The sequence below is a fragment of the Elephas maximus genome, chromosome 5, assembly GCF_024166365.1.
Source record: "Elephas maximus indicus isolate mEleMax1 chromosome 5, mEleMax1 primary haplotype, whole genome shotgun sequence".
NCBI lineage: Eukaryota > Metazoa > Chordata > Mammalia > Proboscidea > Elephantidae > Elephas > Elephas maximus.
The window spans coordinates 105,317,730-105,342,613 of record NC_064823.1 but is presented as its reverse complement, the minus strand read 5'-3'; the positions used below and the strand labels follow the sequence as shown (position 1 = coordinate 105,342,613).

Below are 24,884 nucleotides of genomic sequence, written 5' to 3'. Positions count from 1 at the left end.
GACCATAAGCTCCTTAAGGATAGAAAATTTACCACCCCAAAGAACCCATACAATGCTTTGCCCCTGTAGGTACCTAGTAATTTTTTTTTTTTATGGAGGAATAAATAATATCAAAGTGAGCACATTTAAAAATTCTGTTTTAAAAAGTGGTTTGGACCCAGGAATTGCTGCAGACTCTTATGGAAGCAAAGGTTTGAATGCATGGCAGGAGAGGAAAGGAAGGTAGGGAAAGAGACTTGGGAAGTGTCAGTAGAAAGCACGGATGCTTTTTCTCTTGCGGATGATAGCAAAGTTCTTAATGGAAGATGATCCCAATCAATAGAGCGAGACAGCTGATTTATGTCATGGAATCAAGCTGAAGTCGTGGTCCTTCTCTGCATAATGATGTGAAAGGGAAAAAGGCTACTAGACTGGACTCCACAAGTATACCTGCTGGTGTTCGTAAGTATGTTTTCCCATCCACAAACTGCAGGAGAGCTCCAGAGAGCAGCCTGCTTGAGTCTGGATGCTGAGGAGTGAGAGTGGGGCTAGTGCCGCTGCTGTTATTTTGGCTGCTGCTGCCGCTGCTGCCACTGGGCTGATACCGCAGGAGGGGTCTGAGCACTCTGAGCATGCTCTTGGAAGCCTCAGTTCTGGAGTGGAATGAGAAGTTAAGAGAGAGGGCTGTGAGGTGGGCAGGACTCACCAAGGAGCTGCAAACCCAAACAAGAAATCCAGTCAGCAAAAGGAGAGAAAGAGTGAACTTGAGCCAAGATATCGATCCAAGTGGAACTGAAGGAAATGTCATCGTTGGTAAAGGAGGACTTGGAGAAGAAACTGTTTAAGCCCCTCTCACAGAATCTGTATGAGTTTATCGAAATAGAGTTCTCCGTCCAGGACAGGTATTACCTCTGTGTGTCAGGTAATCTTTCTGTTATTTCAAAGAGCAAGTGACTCAGAAATGGCTTGGATGATAGAGGGAAATTTCTGTGTTTGTTTTTCCATACACTAACAGCACGTGTGTCTTCATGTGATAAAGTTTAACTACCTAAGTTTAAGAATTTCGGTTGTACAGAATGATTTAAAAAAAAAAAAAATGAAAGAAAGAAAAAACATTGTATTAAGAATATTTCAGTTAGTTGTTCAGCCATGAAACTGGGTATGTACTTTCTCTAATGTGATTATCTTGTCTCTAATCTTTTCTTAATTCCCTTTTGTGGTATGCAATTTTATTGTGTAAGAGCTCATTTTAAAAAATTTAACACAAAGCTCTCTGTATATTTTTAATTCATTGGAGAATTGAATTATACAGCTCTCTTTCCATCCAATCTGGACAACTAGGGTTCTCTCATTCCGTGTTAGGAAAGAAACAAGACCTTAGGTTTTCTTCTGAGAGCTCATTTAGACTTCCTGGAGGTTTTGTTTTGGAAAGAGAAATGGTCTTTTAAAAATCCCTACTCTTACAGAAAACCTGGTCACAGAAATAATACTTGCATAGCAGAAATTAGAAATTAACTTCTATGGCCTCAGTGCTGACATCTCTGAAGTAGAAATAATAACACCTACATTTGTGCACAAGGTTTTCTTGTTAGGTCCTCAATAGAAAAAAATATCATAACTTATATTCAAAATAAAGACAATAAGATAGTTATATTTTAAAATATACATAAAATGAAGAATGAGTATATTACATTAAACATATTATGTTTGGAGCTTTAAGGATAAGGGAAAGTCTGCTAAACTCTTCTAACTAAAGATTTTCCCTCATATTTCTAAAAATTCAAGAAAATTGTCCAAAAGTAGGAGTATGCTTCTGATTTAATTATGATTTGCCTAACCTGTGATTTTTCTGCTGAATTTAGATTGCAAGGCTTGGGCCATTACTGAATTTAGCATACAGTGCTTCCCTTCCCCACTCCATGCCTTTCAATACTTTTCAGGGGCCCCTTTTTCAGGCACACAACTAAGCATTTTCAGAAAACAACTTGTTATAATTCCCTTCCCGATAATTGGCTTAGAAGGACTTTCTAAAGGTATAAAGAGGGAATACTATCAGGGAAGTAGAGCATCTTTACAGAATGTGCAAAAAAAAAAAAAAAAAATTAGAATTCTATCATTCCTGATAAGAATAACAACACCCAATAATAAAAGTAGTTCCAGTATTTATTTATTTAATACTTTACCTAGCACATTTTGCTATCTGAATGCAAAGTGTGGGGACTTGGCATACTAGCAATGTAAAAAACTTAATGGGTCCAGAAAAACTAAAGAAGTTAAATTACAGAAGAAGGTCAATAAGAACAATTTAAGTAAGAAAACTGTACTGTATCCAATTTATCAATTCATTATACCTTAAAGTACTTTCATATATTAGAAAACATTCTTATTCTAATGTTAAAGTTTAGTAATTCTCTATTTGTTGGAGATTCTCACTTTACAAATTTAATTTCTCATTGTAATGTGAGTTTGTAAGTATTTTTAAAAACTTATGAAAAAATCATCATAATGATGTTTATAACCAATTCATCAAATATGTTTTAGAGTCACCCTTCAACTTACATAATTAACTTTTTTTTTTATCTGACATTAAAAAAAAAAAAAAAGCATCCTAGAATTAAATTTTTCAAACCGAATGTGATTTATTCTCCTGTACCCCCTGAGTTCAGAGAAAGGTTATCTGCTGTCTTTTTCATAAATGACATGAATCCTTTTAATTAGGATTGGAAAGTCAAGGGCTTGGCTTGGTATTGTTAACATGTGCAAAAGCAGCTTCTTTAGGCTTCAATTTTCTCATCTGAAAAATGACACAGTAAAGCAGGTGATTACTTAAGGGCACTTTCATTAGTAAAATTCTATAATTCTATCACATACAAGCAAGGAGAAAAGATCCTCATAGAAACAGGAAGAGAAAACAATTTTGTGGTATTCGAGATAAACGTGGACATTATGGAGTGATTTCAGTTCGCTAGCTTTCTACAACTCCCTCTATTTTCCAATCATCAATTTGAGAGCACATGCCCTAAATATGTAAAAATAAGGCCCTAAATATAACACCTGTTTATGACAACTACAAATACATTATGACAGAAGCATAATTTAAAATAAGGTAAATGTGACCCTTGACAGTCCTAAATCTTTGACCGTGTTTACTCAGGAAAATTTCATTGATATGACTCAAACAGATCACATCTTAATGGTTGAGGCAGGTAACTCCATGCTCGGAATGTTGACCACCATTGGGAAGGAGAGTTGAATAACTATGGTTTCCTCTATGCCCAGCGATCCAGCAGCTCTAACTTGCTGTAGATTGTTAGGTCCAGAGTAGTCAAAATTCTATCATGCATTTTTCAAATTTAACAAGCAATATTTAAATATGGTCATGCCTTCTATTTATTTGACCAGAATCTGTCTTTTGCAGACTCTCACACCCAGAGGACTGTGATTTACATTAAATCTTCAAGATTCACCTGGTCAATGTAAAAATCAGAGATCATAAACACAATCTCCCTCTCTGTAGTTTGCTAGGTCTCACACTGGGGATTTCCTAGGATTTCACTCTCCTCCCACCTCAGGCTTTGCATGGTAATTTCTCCCTGAAATTAGCTTCCCCTAGCGGTTAAACGCAATGTTTTCTTATAAAGAAGGGAAAGAGTTCTATTATGTGGAGGCCCTAAGAAGTGATAAGTCATTTGTGCAATGATTGGAGTGCAAATGAATTAAAGAAATTCTGGATGACTTGAAAATAAAGGATTAGCCAAAATTGAATGGGAAGTTGTAGAGCATGGTGGAACGGACCTTGGAGTCAGACAAATTTGATATGAATCTGCTTTGCTTTGCTTTGCCTACCTGTTGTTCTTGGGTGCCATCTAGTCAATCTGACCCAGTGACCCCATGTGACAGAGTAGAGCTGCCTCATAGAGTTTTCTAGGCTGTAATCTTTATGGAAGCAGACAGCTAGGTCTTTTTCCTCACAGAGCCACTGGGTAGGTTTGAACAGCCAACCTTTTGGTTAGTAGGCAAGTGCTTAACCCTTGCAGTACAAAAAAAAAAAAAAAAAATTTTTTTTTTTTAACAGCTAAGAAATTTGGGCAAGTTAATCAGCCTCTATGATCTCATTGTTGACATCTCTGAAGTGGCAATTATAACACCTACATTTATGTGTAATGTTCCCCTGTTAAATCCTTACTAGGAAAAAAACAAATATGGTAACTTATATTCCGAAAAAGTAAAAGGTAGAGTTATACTTTTAAAATATACAGTAATATATATTGAATATATGTATAATGAAGAATGAATTTATTATGTTAAATATATTATATATAAACAAAACTCTAAGTATATTCAGACTCAGATTATTTTACATCTTTTGAAAAACATTTTCCATTCATAGATGCTAATTTGAAAATAAATGACGTGCTAGAATTATGAAAACAGCCTATGTAAGTTCTCTACATATTTTATTTTTGATTGTTGAACAGAACTTCTCTGTGAACCAGAGACTCTAACAATTTTGTCAAATTATTTAAAATAATGGTAATCGTGCCAAATGCGAATAAGTTAACTATAAGAAGGAGCCAGCTAAAAGCCATTTAAAAAGCTTCATTTAGAACCACCGTTGCTAAATTTGTGAACTCCTAACGTCTTAATGACAGAGATCATAAGCTAAAGAGTTTTTTCTGAAAGTTTTTATTTCATCAGATAATATATTGTCTGGGAAGAGGTTCCTTTAATCTTTGCCCTCTCTAAATTGAGTACAGATTATCCTACTCACCTATTGTGTTTTGTAAGAAGAAAAACATGAGATGATGCTTTGAGACGTTTCCATACAATTAAAGATGTTATTAATAGCAGTGGAATAGCAACTGCTTAGCTCCGAATATATCTGAGCATAGTGTATATGCACATTCTTTTTTATGTTCTAAATGGTGGATTAACTCAAGGCTGTCTTGATATATAATCATTTAACATATTCACTTTCATAGCCTATAATATTTCCTTGGTAAATATTCATATGACTTGGTTCTGCTACAACGTAGAAATGCTGTGCTCAGAAAGAATACACACTGGGAAGAAATTCTAATGCGACTGCATTTGTCATTCTCTATTTTTAAAAATTAACATCAGATGAAATACAGAATTGATTTACAAAAGGTATATTTTATTAAAAATAAAATACATGTCTCATAAAATTTACTGCAAAACTTAGCTTTAAAGGAAGAGAAAACCCACTTGATTATTTTCACTCAAGCCTCTCTCTCTCGATTTCACACACACGTACACATAAACACACACTCACACACTAGCTAAATACATTTGTGGAATATTCCTAAACATCTCCATGGACGGACTTTAAATAAAATGTTCTGACTCTCCAGATCAGAATAATTGTAGGTGGGGACTACAATATGAAATGATGAAGTGCCCGTTTGGGTCCTTTTGTTAGCTTGCCTTTTTTATGACTTCATTTTTAGTTCTTGAAGAGGGGGCTTGGATTTGGAATTGAACATTATCATTACCTCTAACGTCAGCAACCCACAACATCATCATTAATTAGTTATTCATGAACCAGACATTCCCAGTGACTAATCTACTACTTTGGAGCCCTGGAAGCACAGTTGTTAAGAACTCAGCTGCTAACCAAAAGGGCAGCAGTTCAAATCCACCAGCCACTCCTTGGAAACCCTGTGGGGCTGTTCTGCTCTGTCCTATAGGGTCTCTATGAGTTGGAATCAACTCTACGGCAATGGGTTTAATCTACTATTTTGGACATATAAATGTGGAAATCATGATGATTTGCCAATTTTAAACTCCAAGCCAGATTATTTCTAGAGTGAATGGGAACTTTATAGCAAAGCTCTGATGGGGGGGCGGGGGGAGGTAAACATTTTTCTTTATTAGAATGATATTTTGATAGTGGGATGGAAGGGATAGTTTACGGCATGCCTACTGAGTCCCAGGCACGAGTCTATTTTATCCTGATTCCACTCTTTATCCCTTTTAATCTTCATGGTGACCTGATAAGATAGATAAAACTTCTGTTTTACAGATGAAGAATCCGTGGTTCACAGAAGTAACTAGCCCATGGTCACAGGTAGTAAGGTCTGATTCTAAAATCCAAGTTCTTTGTACTTTGCCACACTCTTTCTAATCAGTAAGAAAAGCCAGAGTTTTTTTAACACAAGAACCAGGCACTATGTTAATAACGTCACATATATCACCTTTTACTGCTTCTTATTGATGACAAAACTGAGGCTTAGAGTGGCTAAATAACTTGACCAAGATCACCAACTAAGTGATAAATCAAGCTTCTAAATGCAGGCCGTCTTGAACCTCTGTGCCCAATCACTGGGTTATGTTGCTCTCAGCAGGTGTACTGAGAATGTGCTAGATGGGAGCTCATGAAACCAAACCTTGCAGAATACTCATTGGATGTCCCTCCTTATTACTTTGGTACTTCTGTTCCCACAAAATTGCTTTCCTTCTTTTCTATTCTATTTTTTATTCCTGTAAGTACATTAATAATTCATGTCCGAATTCACAGCCAATCATTTTCATTTTGAAGACTATAGAATCACTATGAGTTGGAATCGGCTTGACAGCAATGGGTTAGAATAGCCCAAAACTTGATTTTATAAAAATATTTTCAGAAAAAAAATCATTTATAAATAATTTTATTTGATGAAATCGATTATGGTATTCTCAAAGATCCCAAGATATTATCAGTGCAACTGTAATATTTTTATTGAGGCTTCTTATCTTGAATACCTTGTGGTGATTTTCCCCTATTATTTGATTTAAATGATAAGAACAATTACATAACATCAAAATTTTAAAACAACAGTTGTTCATTTTTTAAAGCATTTCTGTTCTACTTGCTAATGAGCTACTGTATTTCCTTTATTCTGCCAAAGTATATTGGTTCAATTGACCCATCTTCTTTCCATTAGCCTGGTGAATAATATTGGCTATGATAATCAAGGCATTTATTCTTTAGAAATTTTATTTAAAAATTAAAAGTGAAAACAAATAATTGGCATGAAGTTAAAAGAAGATTGTAATTCTGAAAACGCTGACTAAAGTATTAAAGCTGGCACAGATGAATTCTAAAATTCCCTGAGTCTGTAGATGTGCTAAAGCATAATTATATAATGGTGCCTCTGATGTTAGTGAAACCAACCCTCTAACATTCTGACTATATAAACACGTGTCTGTTTTAAGACAATGTGATAAGTTTCCTCTTTGCCGCTGCATTAATGTGGATATGGCCATTTAATTTTAGCTGGCAGCAGAACTCAAGCATGGAAATTAGGGATTGGGTTGACTCCAGCCTGACTAGACTTCTTTGGCTCTTGGCTAAGGACAATTCTTGGAGCCTCCTTGGCTCCAAAGTAGACTATCTGGCCAAATTAAGGAGGCTGTACTATCTCTGGAAACCCTGGTGGCGTAGTGGTTTAGTGCTACAGCTGCTAACCAAAGGGTCAGCAGTTTGAATCTGCCAGGTGCTCCTTGGAAACTCTATGGGGCAGTTCTACCCTGGCCTTTAGGGTCACTATGAGTTGGAATCAACTCGACAGCACTGGGTTTGGTTTGGTTTTGTTTGGTACTGTCTCTATGCGACATCATTTTATCAAAAGTTTAGCTTTTAAAGCATATGCTTTTCTTAGTTTGGCGTTAGTGGAACAGTGACCACCAATGTAAGAAAATGTGATGACTGGTGCCAGTACCAGTTGCCATTGAGTTGGCTCCAACTCAGGGCGACCCTAGGAGTGTCGGAGTAGAACTGTGCTCCATAGGGTTTTCAATGGCTGACTTTTCAACTATAGAAGTAGATCACCAGGTCTTGCTTTCCAGACACCTTTAGATGAACTCAAACCATCAACCTTTCAGTTAGCTGAGCACATTAATGGATTTCACCACCCAAGGACTCTTAATGGCTGGTAGATCCTACTTTCTTAATGTGTCTCTTTGCCACACACCTCCCCCACCGCACCTCCCAGCCCATCCTTATGGAATTGTCTAAATTTTTGGACAATTTAAAGCTTAGCTTGTCTGTTCACTTAAAACTCTTCAGTGACCCCTCCCCAGTAGCATTCAGGATAATGTCTGACCTCCATAGCCTAGTATTCCAGGCCCTTCAGGAAGAGTCCCTGCCTCACCTCCTATCATGTGTCCACACTCATCCTTCATGTCAATAATACAGAATGGTTTAATGACTCAAAAGTGTCTAGTATATCATGCCTTTGAATACATGCTGCCCCATAACTCCCTTTACCCTTTCTTCTTTCTGCTGGCTCCTAACAATAACAACAAAAACCCCAAACCCATTGCTGTCGACTCATGATGACACTGGTGCCACCGGGTGCATTCAATCCTCCAACCTTTAGATTAGTAGTTGAAGGCAAACTGTTTGCACCACTCAGAGGCCTAGCTTCTACAATCCTTTGCAATTCAGATTACCTCATTCAGAAAGCTCCCCTGTCCCCTAGTCAGATGAAGATGCCTCTCCTTCATGTTCACAAAGCTGTGATCAAATATTTTCTTTCTGAAGCTCCCACTCACTGTGATCTCAGTGAGAGCAGAAAGGGTGTCTTGGGTATCATTTTTTTCAATGCCTAGTACAGTGCTGATCCATAAAGGACACTCAATACATATATATCAAATTGATGAAATGAATGAGTGGGCTTTATAGTCAATTACCTGATTATCATAATATGTAGATGAGGCTAATATAGTCACTAGCAGACAGTGGGTTTTTGCTTCAAATTACATTTTTATACAGGATCCAGTTACACTTCCATATCTCTTAGGTAGCCAGTGAGATAGTTAGCCACAATAAGAATATAGTGTTTGGGTTCTGAGGTAGAACTTTTGTCTAGGCAAACACAACTGTCTCCTAGAGAAATTAAATCCAAGCTCTTGTCCTCATGAGTAAGTATGACAATCAGCTGTGCCTCCACTTCAACATACCAACTTTATAACCTCTAATCCCTCTTCTGAAGGCAACATCTAGATCAACGGAGATGGACCTTTTTTTTTAAGGATAGAGAAGTGTACATGAGAGAAACCCATCAACTTTTGCACACAATTTTAGAAGGATCACAGACTCTGAGTCCGTTCATTGATCCCAGGTTAAGATCTGCTCCAGGTCCCCTCCAGGACATTCCCCTCAATCATTCCCTCTGTCCCCAAAATATGCAAATTTTCTTCCTCCAAACTCCTGGAATTTTTCATCTAAATCATAGCCTTTAGTCTTTCTCTATTGCATTTTTTACTCCTACCTAATCCAGAAACTGGAGAGCTGGTTGAGCAGTGGTTAAGAGCTCAGTTGCAAACCATCAGGTCGGCAGTTCGAATCCACCAGCAGCTCCTGGGAAACCCTATGGGGCAGCTCTACTCTGTCCTGTAGGGTCACTGTGAGTCAGAATCAACTGAACAGCAATGGATTTGGGTTCATTCCTTTGTTTAACCCAGGAACTGGCACACACCGTACACTCAATATGTATTTGTTATACACATGAAGGAGCCCTCTGCAAGGTATCTTCTGCCGTCTCCGTTCTACTGAAACTGCCCTCAGGCAAAAAAATCAGTATCTTTCCCAAGCTAGGATCAGTGACAGAAAGAAACTCTGTTTTACCCAACAAGGTAACTTCATGAGATATCCCCCAAATTTTTGAGATTCTCTGTCCTCTTGATTTTCAAAACATTGCACAGTTGGGGAAACCCTGGTGGTGTAGTGGTTAAGTGCTACGGCTGCTAACCAAAGGGTCACCAGTTTGAATCTGCCAGGCGCTCCTTGGAAACTCTATGGGGCAGTTCTACTCTGTCCTATAGGGTCGTTATGAGTCAGAATCGACTCGACGGCCCTGGGTTTTGTTTTGTTTTGTTTTGTTTTTTGGTTTTGCACAGTCCGGCTCGTCTCATTTCTGATAGTCCCTTCTTAGTCCTTTTTTTTTTTTTTTTTTAGTTTTTATTGTGCTCTAAGTGAAAATTTACAAATCAAGTCAGCCTCTCATACAAAAACTTATATACACCTTGCTATATACTCCTATTCGTCCTCCCCCTGATTAGACCGTACACTCCTTCTCTCTACCCCTATTTCCGTGTGCATTTAGCCAGCTTCTGTCCCCCTCCACCTCCTTCTCTCTACCCATATTTCCGTGTGCATTTAGCCAGCTTCTGTCCCCCTCGGCCTTCACATCTCCCCTCCAGACAGGAGCTGCCCACATAGTCTCATGTGTCTACTTGATCCAAGAGGCTCACTCCTCACCAGTTTCATTTTCTATCTTACCTTCTTAGTCCTTTTGGCTGGCCATTCTTTCTTCACCACTCTGTCTACCCTCTTGCTCTGCTCTTTTCCCTATCAACTCAGTCTAGGAAATCCACCTGCACACAAAAATCCCAAGTCTGTATCTCCAGTCCTAAACTCTAATCTTCTCTCTCATTCTCTTCTCAGATGGTTTGCAGGTACTGTATGTCAACAACTGAATTCATTATTCTACTCAACCAGCTCAATTTCTGTGCTTTCCCATTCTGGTTAACATTCAGTCTCTCCAGGGCTGTCAATGCCTTGTTTGAAATCTTACTTGGATTTGCCACTTCTATGTCTATTACCCACATCCTATGCCTAGGTCAGGAGTCCCTGGGTGGTACAAATAGTAAACACACTTGGCTGTTTACCAAAATGTTGGAGGTTTGAGTCTGCCCAGAGACACCTTGGAAGAAAGACCTGGTGATCTACTTCCAAAAAATCATCCATTGAAAACCCTGTGGAGCACGGTTCTATTATGACACACATAGGGTCACCACATGCCAGGGGCAGCTCAATGGTAACTGGTGTGCTTAGGTTACAACAGCAACCTCTCAAAACAAACAGAACAAAACACATTAGCACTTACTATAAATCAGGCACTATCTTAAGTCCTTTATAGACTTTATCTATTTTAATCCTTACACTCTGTGAGCTTGTATCACTCTGAAGTCCTTTACAACATTTACTCTCTAGAGAGACTAAATTGAGCTTTAATTCTCTAGAGAGTAAGTGATTTATTCAGACCACTCTATGAGTGGCAGTGTCATGATTTGAATCTGGAACATCCAGTGCCAGAGCACACTAAGCCACACTGCCTCTTCCAGGGTGCCCTAGTTCCTCTTTCCTCCTTCAGTGTATCCTGTGCATCATTACTGCCAGAAAAGTACCAGTTTAGCAGGCCACCATTTTATCAGTCTCTAGCTCAAGAAAGGAAACTTACTGAAAATGTATTATTGCATGAGCTTTCACTAAACAGCTGCCATAGTGCCCTCTTCTTAGATGGGTCAATCTGCTCAGACTTTTTCTTCAGGGACTGAATTCAGCTCTATCATTAACTCTGAGCTCAGCCCTTGATTCAGTATCACCTGAACCTTCAGGTAAGAGCTGCTGTCTTCACTGTACCCAGTTATGGAGCCCTTGCCCACTAATCCAGCTTCCCACTCCTCCTGCCAGAGAAGGAATTCACAGTGGTTTCTTTCAAAATATTTTCACAGCCTTCTCAATCTAGGTAATTCTATTGCCTACCATGTCCTAACACCAACCAATCTATACAATCCATTTTCATTCATTCTACCTGATGAAGTGTAGCTTCTATTGTCTCTTTGTTTCCTCATGCTATCCCTCACCTAGGAATGCCTTCAGTATCAACTCCACCTTTCCAAATTGGACCAATCATAAAGCCCTGTCTCAAATTCTATTTCTTCCATAATTCTTTCCTTAACTATTTCAATAATCCCCTCTCTTTCTGGGACTCCTATTGAACATATAGTCTGCTCCACACCATTTACCTATCACTACAATTTTTTTTTTATGATTATATCTACATAAATAGGAGGGCATGCCAAAGTGGTGTTTTCTAGAACTGAGAGAGAGTTTTTCCCAAAGACAAATTCCAGCCTCTCTCTTAGAAGACAGAACCAACCTGCAGTTCTCAATGGCATTATTCATCTTGAAAAACAATTTAAGATATTTGATCCCCACCTGCTAACCAAAAGGTCGGCAGTTCAAATCCACCAATCACTCCTTGGAAATCCTATGGGGCAATTCTACTCTGTCCTATAAGGTTGCTATGAGTCAGGTTGACTCGACAGTAATGGGTTGGGGCTTTTTTGGGTTGATGCCACCTATTAGTAATATGCTATTTTATGTGACTCATGTGCTTTAGCTTTGTCTCCCTCCCAAAAAATAAATAAATAAACATGAATTTGTAGAGCGCAGAGACCATGTCTCGTACTTGTACCCCTCTGGCGTCTGTAATAGTTCTCTCAGGCAAACAGTGGATACTCAGTAAATGTTCCTTTATTAACACATTGTTGATTTTCAAATTCAGGAGCTCTAAGCTCAAATGTTGATTCTTCTGATGTGTTTATATAAGACCAAAGACAAATGATTTTAAGGTCAGGAAATGATTTCCCTCATTTTGTTCACATAAAACAAGCAGTTATTTTCCCACTACCCCGAAAGTATAATACTAAAGCTTTTTGTGCAAGTGGCACATTGTGAAGACAAGCTTGAGAGGATTAAAAATCTCAAACAATACCACAGAGGTCGACAGTAGCTGTGATGCAAAAGCTCTACATCAAAAGTCTCACAATGACTTTAAAAGGAAGGATTCACAATTACTGTGGTATTTGGTTCGTTACTCTTCAGCACTGTTGCTATTTGAGCAGGACTGTTGGCTTTCCTGACCTCATTTTTTAATATTGTCATAAAGCAAAATTCCAACTTGTTCTGGTAGACACTTAGGCACTGATCACACGCTAACGCTAAACCTCTTACTCCCTGTCCCCAGTCTAACCCAATTCTCCACCACAAAGCTCAGTGTTCTAGCTGACAGTCATTACTGTGGCAATACGTAATCACAATTGAAGCAAAAATTAAAGTTACTGTGTTGACCAAATTTGATGGCTGTCTTAGTCACCTAGTGTTGCTATAACAGGAATACCACAAGTGGATGGCTTTAACAAAGAGAAATTTATTTCTTCACAGTAAAGTAGGCTAAAAGTCCAAATTCAGAGTGTCAGCTCCAGGGGAAGGCTTTCTCTCTCTGTCAGCCTTCCCATCAATCTTCCCCCAGACTAGGAGCTTCTCCTTGAAGGGACCCTGGGTGCAAAGGACTCACTCTGCTCCCAGCCCTGCTTTTTTGGTGGTATGAGGTCCCCATATCTCTCTGCTCACTTCTCTGTTTTGTAACTTAAAAGAGATTGCCTCAAGACACAATCCAATCTCATAGATTGAGTCCTGCCTCACTAACACAACTGCCGCCCATCCTCCCTCATTAACATCATACAGGCAGGATTCACAATGCATAAGAAAATCACACAATACCAGGAATCATGGCCCAGCCAAATTGATACACATATTCTGGAGGGGGGACATAATTCTTCCATGATAGTGGCATACTGTGTGAGGGTTCAGATGCATCAAGATTGAGAATTGGAGTGCAGATATAATGGTCAAGGTCATTATATGAGTGGATTCAAGGCCATTATATGAAAAGGGGAATCATAAATACCGAAGTGTGATCTGATGAATAATTTACTATCTTCTAAGAGTTTATACAAACTAATTGCTGTTTTTTTTTCTTTCATACAGTGACCAAAAATGAAGAAGTAAAAATAATTATGGTGAAACACTACAGAATAGGTTTAGATGAAAAATATGAAGTAACAAAAAAGTGGTCTTTGAATGATCTGCAGATGATTGATGGAAAAGAAGCAGATACTGTAAGTGGTACATTTTGTAAAGAAAATGTGGAACCAGTTTACTGGAGATCTTTATGTTCAATACCTTACTTCATATATTCTTGGCATACACTAAGTGTTAAGGTGATATTATATTGCTCTTAAGTGGTATGGTTTAGTTTACTGATCTAGTGGTATTTTTGTTTCATTTTTATGAGCTTGAATCTGAATTTTGTCTATTAAACTTAAAAGCATCTTTCCCAAGGGCTTCTTAAATTAAAGATAATCCAGCACTCAATCCTGAAACCATTTTTGCAAATATATGATGCTTCCACCACCGCTTCACCCGTCAGCACTAGCTTTGCCATCCTGAGCGATACAGAACCAATATAATCCTCCCACCACATAAAAAAAATTATAGTTACTGCTTTTCCACTATTTGAAGACAATTATAATGTTCCCTTAAGTTTTCTCTTTTCTAGGCTAATTGAACCCATCCCATTCTTTAATTTTCATATGAAAATCAAATAAGATAACACATATGACAGGCCTGTATAAACAGGAAGGGGTTCTTGTATTGTTGTTGTTGGTTTTTTCGAAGACATTGCTTGTACATCCTTCACCGAATTATTTTCTCTACTTTGAAATGCTTCAGCTTTTCGAAAATTAAATATAATATTCTAGAAGTAGTGTGGGTAGTTCATATTTCCTTTGATCTGGATTCTTTAATTCTAGTAAAGACTTAGCCGAAACCCTAAGTCTTCCATGCATGAATTGCCATTTATCCTGACCTGCTATATACTCCACTTACGTAGACTACAACCTAAATAAGCCCCTTGATGTACTAGCTTCTTTATCTGTAGTCGTCTCTCCCCAAAACTTTATACATCTACAATGCTTAACTACTAATTCTTGAGGCTTAGAATGTCCCATCACCCCAACGTAGATGCCATTAATGGGTTTCCCTTTGGGTAGAGTCCTAATCCTGACTCCCCACCTTTCTACATCCAGTATATTGTGGATATAAATTTGTCGTAGCCATAGTACTACCAACTACAATTGTTGGCTTACTCTGTCTCCTCTATGGATGAAAAGCCCCTTAAAAACTGGGACTACGACTTTTCATCTTTTATCAGCTTATTGCCTGAGATAAGCACTCAAGTATCTTGCATGAATATCAAAATTATCTAATGTGAATATTGAAATTTGGCCCCCAAAGTCTTTACTGATATCAATATACGCTATCTGCTATTACATTGCCTTATCACTTAGTAATCCTATTTTAAATTTTTGGTGAGTTTGGCATGTGTTTTTGGTGAATGAATGCCAACTTTCACTGCTTTCATTCCCAAGTATTAACATTTTTCTGACAATATATTCTACCTGACTGTCCAGTACTTAGAAAATGGTTAAATATATTGCAGAATATTATGAAGCCATTGTAAATCACATTTCCAAAAGAATATCTAATAATACAATTGTTTACCATTTAATATATTTTTAAAATCAACCAAATAGAAAACTTTTCTAAAATATTATCTCAATTTTCCATAATTAGTAAATGGAAATCTTATTTTTTAATACAAAAACATTATTTTAAATGGAAATCTGATTTTTTAATACAAAAATTATACAGGCATATGTGTGTGTGTATGTACATATATAGGAAAGAAATACATACTTTAACCACAATTATCCTGCATAATGGGATTGAATTTTTTTAATTATTGTTTTTTTCTTTACGTTTTTCTGTATTTGTGTAAATGATTTTATCAATGTCAAGCTCATTAATCTCAACTTCAGGACTTTATCCTCCCCATCTCTTTTTTGGGCCCATTTTTTTTTTTTCCTTGAGTTCTCAAATATTACTAACAAATTTATTTTCTACAAGTTTGGTCAGTGCCTGAGGATATATTCAGCAGACCTGGAAACTTAAACTCATTGAAACAGCTAGCTATGCTCTCTTTTGTACTTACCTTTTTTGGCGTTTAATTCCATTCTAACATTGTTAGTTCTCCCATTTCCAATACGAAGATCATTCTCTTTGATAGTGAACTAAACACAAAAAAAACACAAAAGGGACGCTAAATGTTTCTATTTTTCTCATCACTTTAGGAACTAAAATATTGAATTGCCCAAACAAAAATGGTGATATACTAAGAGTAGTTCTGGTTAAGAGCTCAGCTGCAGCCAGAAAGATCAGCAGTTAGAATCCACCAGCCGCTTCTTGGAAACCCTATGGGGCAATTCTACTCTCTCCTATAGGGTCACTACAAGTCGGAATCAACCTGATGGCAATGGGGTTTTTTTTGGTATGGGTAAAGTAAAAATATCCTGGCTATTCTGGGAATTTCCACCATTTCTCTCTCTTAAAATTGATTCCTCTAGAGTCAGCATGTATTATATTCTTCTCAACAATAATGATGCAATTTTAAATAGAGCAGTTTAGAGCCAGAAAGCTGTCAAATTAAAATGGAATGGAATTGAAATTGAAATCAATTTATACAGCAGAAATCAAAATGACTGGGGATTAAGAGACTGTTATGATGCAACAGGGAGGAGAGAAGATGATGTAGCAAAAAACAGAGTTGAGCTGATTGTGATCTCATTTGAGCTGACTGTAACCCTGGCTCTGCCAATAACTACACGTGTGACCAGAAAATTATTATCTCGCCTATATACAAGGGATTATGAAATGATTTGTGAGATTCTTTTAAGCTATAAAAATCTATTGGTATAGGAAGGCACATGTGAGTATATGAGTGTGCATGTGTAGGTGTATCTGTAGGCATATGTATATATAAATTTGTGTGTGCTGCATGTATCTTCATATATATATATATATATAATAAACTACATAGGAGGCACAGTTACAGACACTTCCTAGACATAACCAAACACCTCACAGGATTACATTTACTGGGTTTGAAGGCTTGGAACCATAGTCTTGTGGAACAACTCGGTCAATTGGCATAACATAGCTCATAACAATAATGTTCTGCGCCTTAGTTTGGTGAGTGGCATCTGGAGTCTTAAAAGCTTGCAAGTGGCCATCTAAATACAACTGTTGATCTCTATTCATCTGAAACAAAAGAGAATAAAGGAAACTAGACTGAAAAAACTAGTCCACAGGACTAATAGCCCATGTGAACTGTGACTTCACCTAGCCTGAGACCAGAAGAACTAGAAGGTGCCTGGCTACCACTACTGACCATTCTGACCAGGGGCACAACAGAAAATCCCAGGTAGAAGGGGAGAAAAATGTAGAACAGAACTCAAATTCCTAAAAAAAGGCCATACTTACTGGCCGGACAAAGACTAGAGGAAGCCCTGAGACTATTGGCCTAAAATAGCCTTTGAATTTGGAACCGAAGCCACTGCTAGCGGTTACTGCTCTGCCAGATTATAGATTGGCGTATAAAGTAATACTGTGCTTCCTTAAATAATCAACTATGTGAAACAAAATGTCGACATTTACCCTAAAACAAAGATGAGAAGCTAAGGAGGGGCAGGCAAGCTGGATTAATGGAAACAGAACAGAGTGGAAACAATGAGAATGTTGACACATTGTGAAAAATGTAACCAATGTCATGGAACAAGTTGTATAAATTGTTAAATGGGGACCTAATTTGCTATGTAAACTTTCACTTAAAACACAGAAATAAATAAATATATATTTGTAAAGTCTGTTGGAAGAAAGGAAGGGAGGGAGTGAGGAGGGGCAGAGAACAGGAAAGGGAGGGGGGAGGGACTCTAGATGCTTGCATGCTCAGACTGCAATTATTAAGCTAGAGGGAAAGACTAATCCTTTCCAAGTATCTCAAAGCCATGAAGGGTATTTTCTAAATTATGAGGAGCAAATACTTGGGAGAGAAAACTACGTAAGGACCATGATCAGTATCTGATGATAGAATAAGTGTGATTTCCTTTTACTGACATTCTCTGCAGAATTGTCTTTCAAGCTACAATATGCTAGCTAGGAAAAATTTGCAAACTGTGACTAGGGAGCGTTTCATTTAAAATCACATTACCCTAAACAAAACATGGTATATGCATACAATGAAATATTATTCAACTATAAAAAATAAATGCAGTACTGATGCATGGCACAACATGGGTGAACCCAGAAAATATGCTAAGTGAAAGAATTCAGACACAATAGGCTATATATTGTATGAAATGTCCAGGACAGGCAAATTCATAAAGACAAAAAGTAGATTAGTTGTAACCTAGCACTGGGGGAATAGGAGGGGTATAGTTTAGGGTGCAGATTTCTTTTTGATGTAATGAAAATGTTCAAAAATTGACTGTTGTGATGGTTGCACAACTCTGATTATATGAAAAAACTGAATGGTACACTTTAAACTTGTGAATTATATCTCAATAAAGATGTTACATTCAATTGATATTCAGTTCCTGGAGCTTTGTTTTTTGCCAATGCCTTCAGTCCACCTTGGATTTTTCCCTTCAGTACCACCGGTTCCTGATCATATGTTATTTCCTGAAATGGTTGAATGTTGACCAATCCTTTTTGGTGTAGTGACTCCATGTATTCCTTTCATCTTCTTTTGATGCTTCCTGCATTGTTTAATATTTTCCCTGTAGAATCCTTCAGTATTGCAACTAAAGGCTTGAATTTTTTCTTCAGTTCTTTCAGCTTGAGAAATGCTGAGTTTGCTCTTCCCTTTTGGTTTTCTACCTCCAGGTCTCTGCACAGGTCATCATAATATTTTACCTTGTCTTCTAGAGCCACCTTTTGAAATCTTCCGTTCAGCTCTTTTACTTCATCATTTTTTCCTTTTACTTTAGCTACTTGACATTCAAGAGCAAGTTTCAGAGCCTCTTCTGACATCCATTTAGGTCTTTTCTTTCTCTCCTGTCTTTTTAATGACCTCTTGCTTTCTTCACGTATGATGTTCTTGATGTCATTCCACAACACATCTGGTCTTCAGTCATTAGTGTTCAATGCGTCAAATCTATTCTTGAGGCAGTCTCTAAATTCAGGTGGGATATGCTCAAGGTTGTACTTTGGCTCTCATGGACTTGTTCTAATTTTCTTCAGTTTCAACTTGAACTTGCATATGAGCAATTGATGATCTGTTCCACAGTTGGCCCCTGGGCTTGTTCTGACTGATGATGTTGAGCTTTTCTATCATCTCTTTCCACAGATGCAGTCAATTCAATTCCTGTGTATTCCATCTGGCAAGATCTATGTGTATAGTTGGCATTTATGTTGGTGAAAAAAAGATATTTGCAGTGAAGAAGGCTTTCGTCTTGCAAAATTCAATCACACAATCTCCAGCATAGTTTCTATCACCAAAGCCATATTTTCCAACTATTGATCCTTCTTCTTTGTTTCCAAATTTCACATTCCAACTACCAGTAACTATTGGTGAATCCTGATTGCATGTTTGATCAATTTCAGACTGCAGAAGTTGGTAAAAGTGTTCAGTTTCTTCATCTTTTGGCCTTAGTGATTGGTGCATGAATTTGAGTAATAGTGATATTAACTGGACTTCCTTGTAGGTACATGGATGTTATCCTATTACTGACAGCATTGTACTTCAGGATAGATCTTGAAACGTTCTTTTTGACGATGAATGCAACTCCATTCCTCTTCAAGTTATCATTCCCCGGATAGTAGACCATATAACTGTCCAATTCAAAATGACCAATACCAGTCCATTTCAGCTCACTAATGCCTAGGATATCAGTCTTTATGTGTTCCATTTTATTTTTGATGATTTCTGATTTTCCTAAATTCACACTTTGTACATACCAGATTTCGATTATTAATGAATGTTTGCAGCTGTTTCTTCTCATTTTGAGTCATGCCACAGCAACAAATGAAGGTCCCGAAAGCTTGACTCCATCCACGTCATTAAAGTTGACTGTAATTTGAGGAAGCAGCTCCTCCCCAGTCTTATTTTGAGTGCCTTCCAACCTGAGGGGCTCATCTTCTGGCACTATATCAGACAATGTTCTGGTGTTATTTATAAGGTTTTCACTGGCTAATGCTTTTTATAAGTAGACTGCCAGTTCTTCTTCCTAGTCTGTCTTAGTCTGGACACTCAGCTGAAACCCCTCTGACATGGGTCACCCTGCTGGTATTTGAATACCGGTGGCAAGGAATACACAGAGTTACTATACCAAAAAGAATTGGTTGATGTTCAACCATTTCAGGAGGTACCATGTGAGCAGGAACTGATGGTACTGAAGGAAGAAGTCCAAGCTGCGCTGAAGGCATTGGTGTAAAACAAGGCTCCAGGGAACTGACGAAATACCAATTGAGATGTTGAACAAACAGATGCAGCACTGGAAGTACTCACTCATCTAAGCCAAGAACTTTGGAAGACAGCAACCCAGCCGACTGACTGAAAGAGATTCATATTTATGCCTATTCCCAAGAAAGGAGGTCCCACCAAATGTGGAAATTATCAAACAATATCATTAATATCATATATAAGTAAAAGTTCGCTGAAGATCATTCAAAAGGGGCTGCAGCAATGTATCAACAGGGAACTGCCAGAAATTCAAGCCAGATTTAGAAGAGGACGTGGAACCAGGGATATCATTGCTGAAGTCAGAGGGATTCTGGCTGAAAGTAGAGAATACCAGAAAGATGTTTACCTGTGTTTTATTGACTATGCTAAGGCATTCGACTGTGTGGATCATAACAAACTATAGATAATATTGCTAAGAATAGGAATTCCAGGACACTTAATTGTGCTCATGAGGAATATGTACATGGATTAAGAGGCAGTTGTTTCAACAGAACAAGGAGATACTCTATGGTTTAAAGTCAGGAAAGGTGTGTGTCAGGGTTGTATCCTTTCACCATACCTATTCAATCTGTATGCTGAGCAAATAATCCAAGAAGCTGGATTTTTTGAAGAAGAACAGGCATCAGGATTGGAGGAAGACTCATTAACAACCTGCATTGTGCATTCTTGCTGAAAGTGAAGAAGACTTGAAGCACTTACTGATGAAGATCAAAGACCACAGCCTTCAGTGTAGATTACACTTCAACATAAAGAAAACAAAAATCTGCAGGATGGGCCAATAAGCGACATCATGATAAACGGAGAAGAGGTTGAAGTTGTCAAGGGTTTCATTTTACTTGGATCTACAATCAACACCCAGGGAAACAGCAGTCAAGAAATCAAAAGACAAATTGCACCTGGCAAATCAACTTCAAAAGACCTCTTTAAAGTGTTGAAATGCAAGGATATCACCGTGAGGACTAAGGTGCACCTGAACCAAGCCATGGTATTTTTAACCTCCTCATATGCATGCGAAAGCTGAACGATGAATAAGAAAGACCAAAGAAGAATTGATAGTTTTGAATTGTGGTGTTGGTGAAGAATATTGAATACATCATGGACTGCCAAAAGAATGAATAAACCTGTCTTAGAAGAAGTACAACCAGAATGCTCCTTAGAAGCAAGGATGGCGAGACTATGTCTTACATACTTTAGACTTGTTATCAGGAGGGATCAGTCCCTGGAGAAGAACATCATGCTTGGTAGAGTAGAGGGTCAGTGAAAAAGAGGAAGACTCTCAATGAGGTCAATTGACACAGTGGCTGCAACAATGGGTTCAAGCATAGCACAATTGTGAGGGTGGTCCAGGACCGGGCAGTGTTTCATTCTGTAGTGCATAGGGTCACTCTGAGTCAGAAACGACTTGACAGCACCTAACAACAGCAGCAAAGATGTTACAAAAGAAAGCAGGAGGAAGAGAAAAATCACATCACCGTTGCGCACTTTTTTAAAAACATTGTTTTTTTCATTTTTTATTTTTTAATATTATAAAGCAAGGTGGTTTTAACACCAGAATCAGAATCTTCAAGTACAGATTTAAGAAACAGAAATACCATTTATTAAGTTCCAAACATTTCGGAGATAGCATATGATTTCCTTCTTCAGGAAGAAGTCCAAGCTGCATGGAAGGGATAGTAAAAAACAAGGTTCCGGGAACTGACAGAATACCAAGTGAGACGTTTCAACAAATGCATGCAACGCTAGAAGTGCTAACTCATCTACGGCAAGAAATTTGAAAGATAGCTGCCTGGCCAGTCAAGGAAGAGATTCACATTTGTGCCCATTCCAAAGAAAGGTAATCCAACAGAATGCAGTAATTATCAAACAACATCATTAATATCACATACGAGTAAAATTTTGTTGAAGATCATTCAAACAGGGTTGCAGCAGTACTTTGACAGTGAACTGCCAGAAGTTCAAGCCAGGTTCAGAAGAGGACTGGAACCAGGGATATCATTGCTGACGTCAGATGGATCCTGGCGGAAAGCAGAGGATACCAGAAAGATGTTTACTTGTGTTTTATTGACTATGAAAAGGCATTAGACTGTGTTGGTCATAACAAATTATGGATAACATTGTGAAGAATGGGAATTTCAGAATAGTTAGTTGTGCTCGTAAGGAACCTATACAAAGACCAAGAGGCAGTCATTCTAACAGAAAAAGGAGATACTACATGGTTGAAAGTCAGGAAAGGTATGTGTCAGGGTTATATCTTGCTTGCTGAAAGTGAAGAGGACTTGAAGCACTTGCTGATGAAGACCAATGACCACAACCTTCGGTATGAATTTTACCTCAACATAAAGAAAACAAAAATCTTCACAACTGGACCAATAAGCAGCATCATGATAAATGGAGAAAAGATTGAAGTTGTCAAGGATTGCATTTTACTTGGATCCACAATCAACAACCATGTAAACAGCAGCCAAGAAATCAAATGACGTATTGCATAGGGCAAATCTGCTGCAAAAGACCTAGTTAAAGTGTTAAAAAGCAAAGATGTCACTTTGGGGACTAAGGTACACCTGGCCCAAGCCATGGTATTTTCAATGGCCTCATATGTATGCCAGAGCTGGACAACGAATAAGGAAGAACGAAGAAGAATTGATGCCTTTTAATTATGGTGTTGGCAAAGAATATTGAATATACCATGGACTGCCAGAAGAACAAACAAACCTGTCTTGGAAGAAGTACAGCTGGAATGCTCCTTAGAAGAAAGGATGGCAAGACTTCATCTCACATACTTTGGACATGTTATCAGGAGGAACCAGTCCCTGGACAAGGACATCATGCTTGGTAAATCAGAGTGTCAGCAAAAAAGAGGAAGACATGCAACAAGATGGATTGACACAGTGGCTGCAACAATGGGCTCAAGCATAGCAATGATTGTGAGGATGGTGCAGGACCAGGCAGCGTTTTGTTCTGTTGTACATAGGGTCGATGGGAGTCAGAACTGACTCGATGACACCTAATGAAGACAACAAGAAGCTCTATACTAGGCAGTTTATATGGCTAGGTTCAGGTAAACTTCACAACAACTGTATCTAGTATGAGGAGAAAAATGAGGGCAGATCAGACAAGTCCTTTGCCCATGATTACATGAGAGAGTCAAAATGGTTGCTTAAGTTCAAACCTCATATCCTTTGTCCTGCCTCCTGCAAAAATTTTCCTATTTAAAAATAAATCACAAATACTTAGATTGTTTGTATATATTATTTACACAATACATGCTAACAAATTATTAATACCCTTGTTTGATTTGTTCCTTCTCTGTCTCTTTGTCATTTAGGGGACTTTTTACCTCCACTTCTCCTTCAGATCAATTCAGTACACATTTGTGGAGAACTTAGTAGTTGCCATGGACAAACACTAGAGATGCAAAGATAAATAATGCAAAATCTCTGCCTTCAAGGAGAGTTAGGAGTTAGGCAGAGAGTGAATGTGAAAGCATTTTATAAACTGAAAAGACTCTTTATGAATAAATGTAAGGCATGATTGTTACTGGTATTAATAGCACTAGCAGTTACTATTATTTGAACAGGTAGGAACTTGATCAGGCTTGATGTCCATTTTTTCTTAAAACATCTCCACTAGAAGTGTAGCAAGAGCCTAGAGCAATCCACTAAGAGGCAGCCTTCCGTCATTTGTCAGTTCCAGTCAAATGATTTAATGGTCCTTGCTATTACCTTCAAAGGCAATTCCTTATTATTAACTTCAAAGTCAGCAAGTTGATGATCTATAGTACACCAGAGGCTAATGAGCCATCTTGCATTTCCCCTGTGTATGTTCGGAATGACACAGGAAGCCAACTTCCTACTAAAGAAAGGAAGAACCTTTTCTCCCTTCCAGAAGCCTGTAACTGGGTTTATTCTCTTCTTCCATCCCTACTCATCCTCTCAAATCACTACATGGGAAAGACTTGAAAACTGCACATTCCAAGACATATTTTATTTGAACAGCTGAAAAAACACAAATGCTCCAAAAATCATCTTTCTTATTGCTGATATTTTTTAGAGGCAATTATATTTGAAGCAGGTAGCTTCAGAAAGCTCTTTTGTAGACTTTAGGAATCATGGTTGATACTGATACTTTTACAATCAATAACTATATTTGAGAGAATGTGGGTGAATCCAGGAAATCTAGCTACTTCACTGGCTACAAACTAAATTGTGTCTCTTTTTTCCTTTCCAGGATAATCCGTTTTTTGATCTGCACTTCAAGAAAGTGTACAGTTTGGAAGCCTATAGCTGTGCTTCTAAATATGCCTTTGCTCGAACTGTAAATAAGCTGAATCATACATATCTCAAGAAGGACTTACAGATCGTGAACTTTGATTCTACTTATATTAATGATGATTCCATTTGGGCCTCCAACAACAAGGATTGCTTGGTCCTTATGAGAATATGCTTTTATGCTTTCAATCTTGTGTGCTTGTCCCTGTGTCCCCTGCCCCTTTGAAAATCTCTTCATCAGTACTGTATGACAATGGTTCCCAAAGTATATATTGAGAGTTGCGATTTTGTTTTTTTCCCTTCATCAATGACTATTATTTATATGAAAATAAAATGATGCTTTGTGAATTGCAGTGATCAGTGTTTGAATGCAATCATTCAGCATTTAAAACTTTTTTTGCCTAAGTGTTCCTTGGTAACTTTGAAAGGAGTTGAATGGTTTTGACTATATTAGCATTTTACTAAAGAGTACCAAAAAGTATTTTAAGTCTACTAGAAGAAAACATGGATGATTTTTTTTTTAATTGTGCTTCAGGTGAAAGTTTACAGCTCAGTTAATTTCTCATACAAAAATTTATACATATATTGTTATGCGATACTAGTTGCCATCTCTATAATGTGACAGCACACTCCCCCTTTC

At 37.8% G+C, this 24,884-nt stretch overlaps 1 protein-coding gene across 1 annotated transcript; it reads left to right on the top strand.

The window, feature by feature from the left end:
* Nucleotides 1-780: 780 nt before the first annotated feature.
* Nucleotides 781-24,470, top strand: EXOC1L (exocyst complex component 1 like). Its single transcript, XM_049886252.1, has 3 exons — nucleotides 781-901; nucleotides 13,604-13,734; nucleotides 24,204-24,470. Exons 1-3 carry the CDS (start codon nucleotides 781-783, stop codon nucleotides 24,468-24,470), a joined length of 519 nt encoding a protein of 172 aa, XP_049742209.1.
* The last annotated feature ends 414 nt before the right edge of the window (nucleotides 24,471-24,884 follow it).

What these genes read in the sequence shown, in the direction of transcription:
- EXOC1L (XM_049886252.1), top strand. Translation starts at nt 781, where the DNA reads ATGTCATCGTTGGTAAAGGAGGACTTGGAGAAGAAACTGTTTAAGCCC. An exon ending in GTATTACCTCTGTGTGTCAG is followed by an intron (nt 902 to 13,603) that starts GTAATCTTTCTG and finishes TCTTTCATACAG; the next exon opens with TGACCAAAAATGAAGAAGTA. An exon ending in ATGGAAAAGAAGCAGATACT is followed by an intron (nt 13,735 to 24,203) that starts GTAAGTGGTACA and finishes TTTCCTTTCCAG; the next exon opens with GATAATCCGTTTTTTGATCT.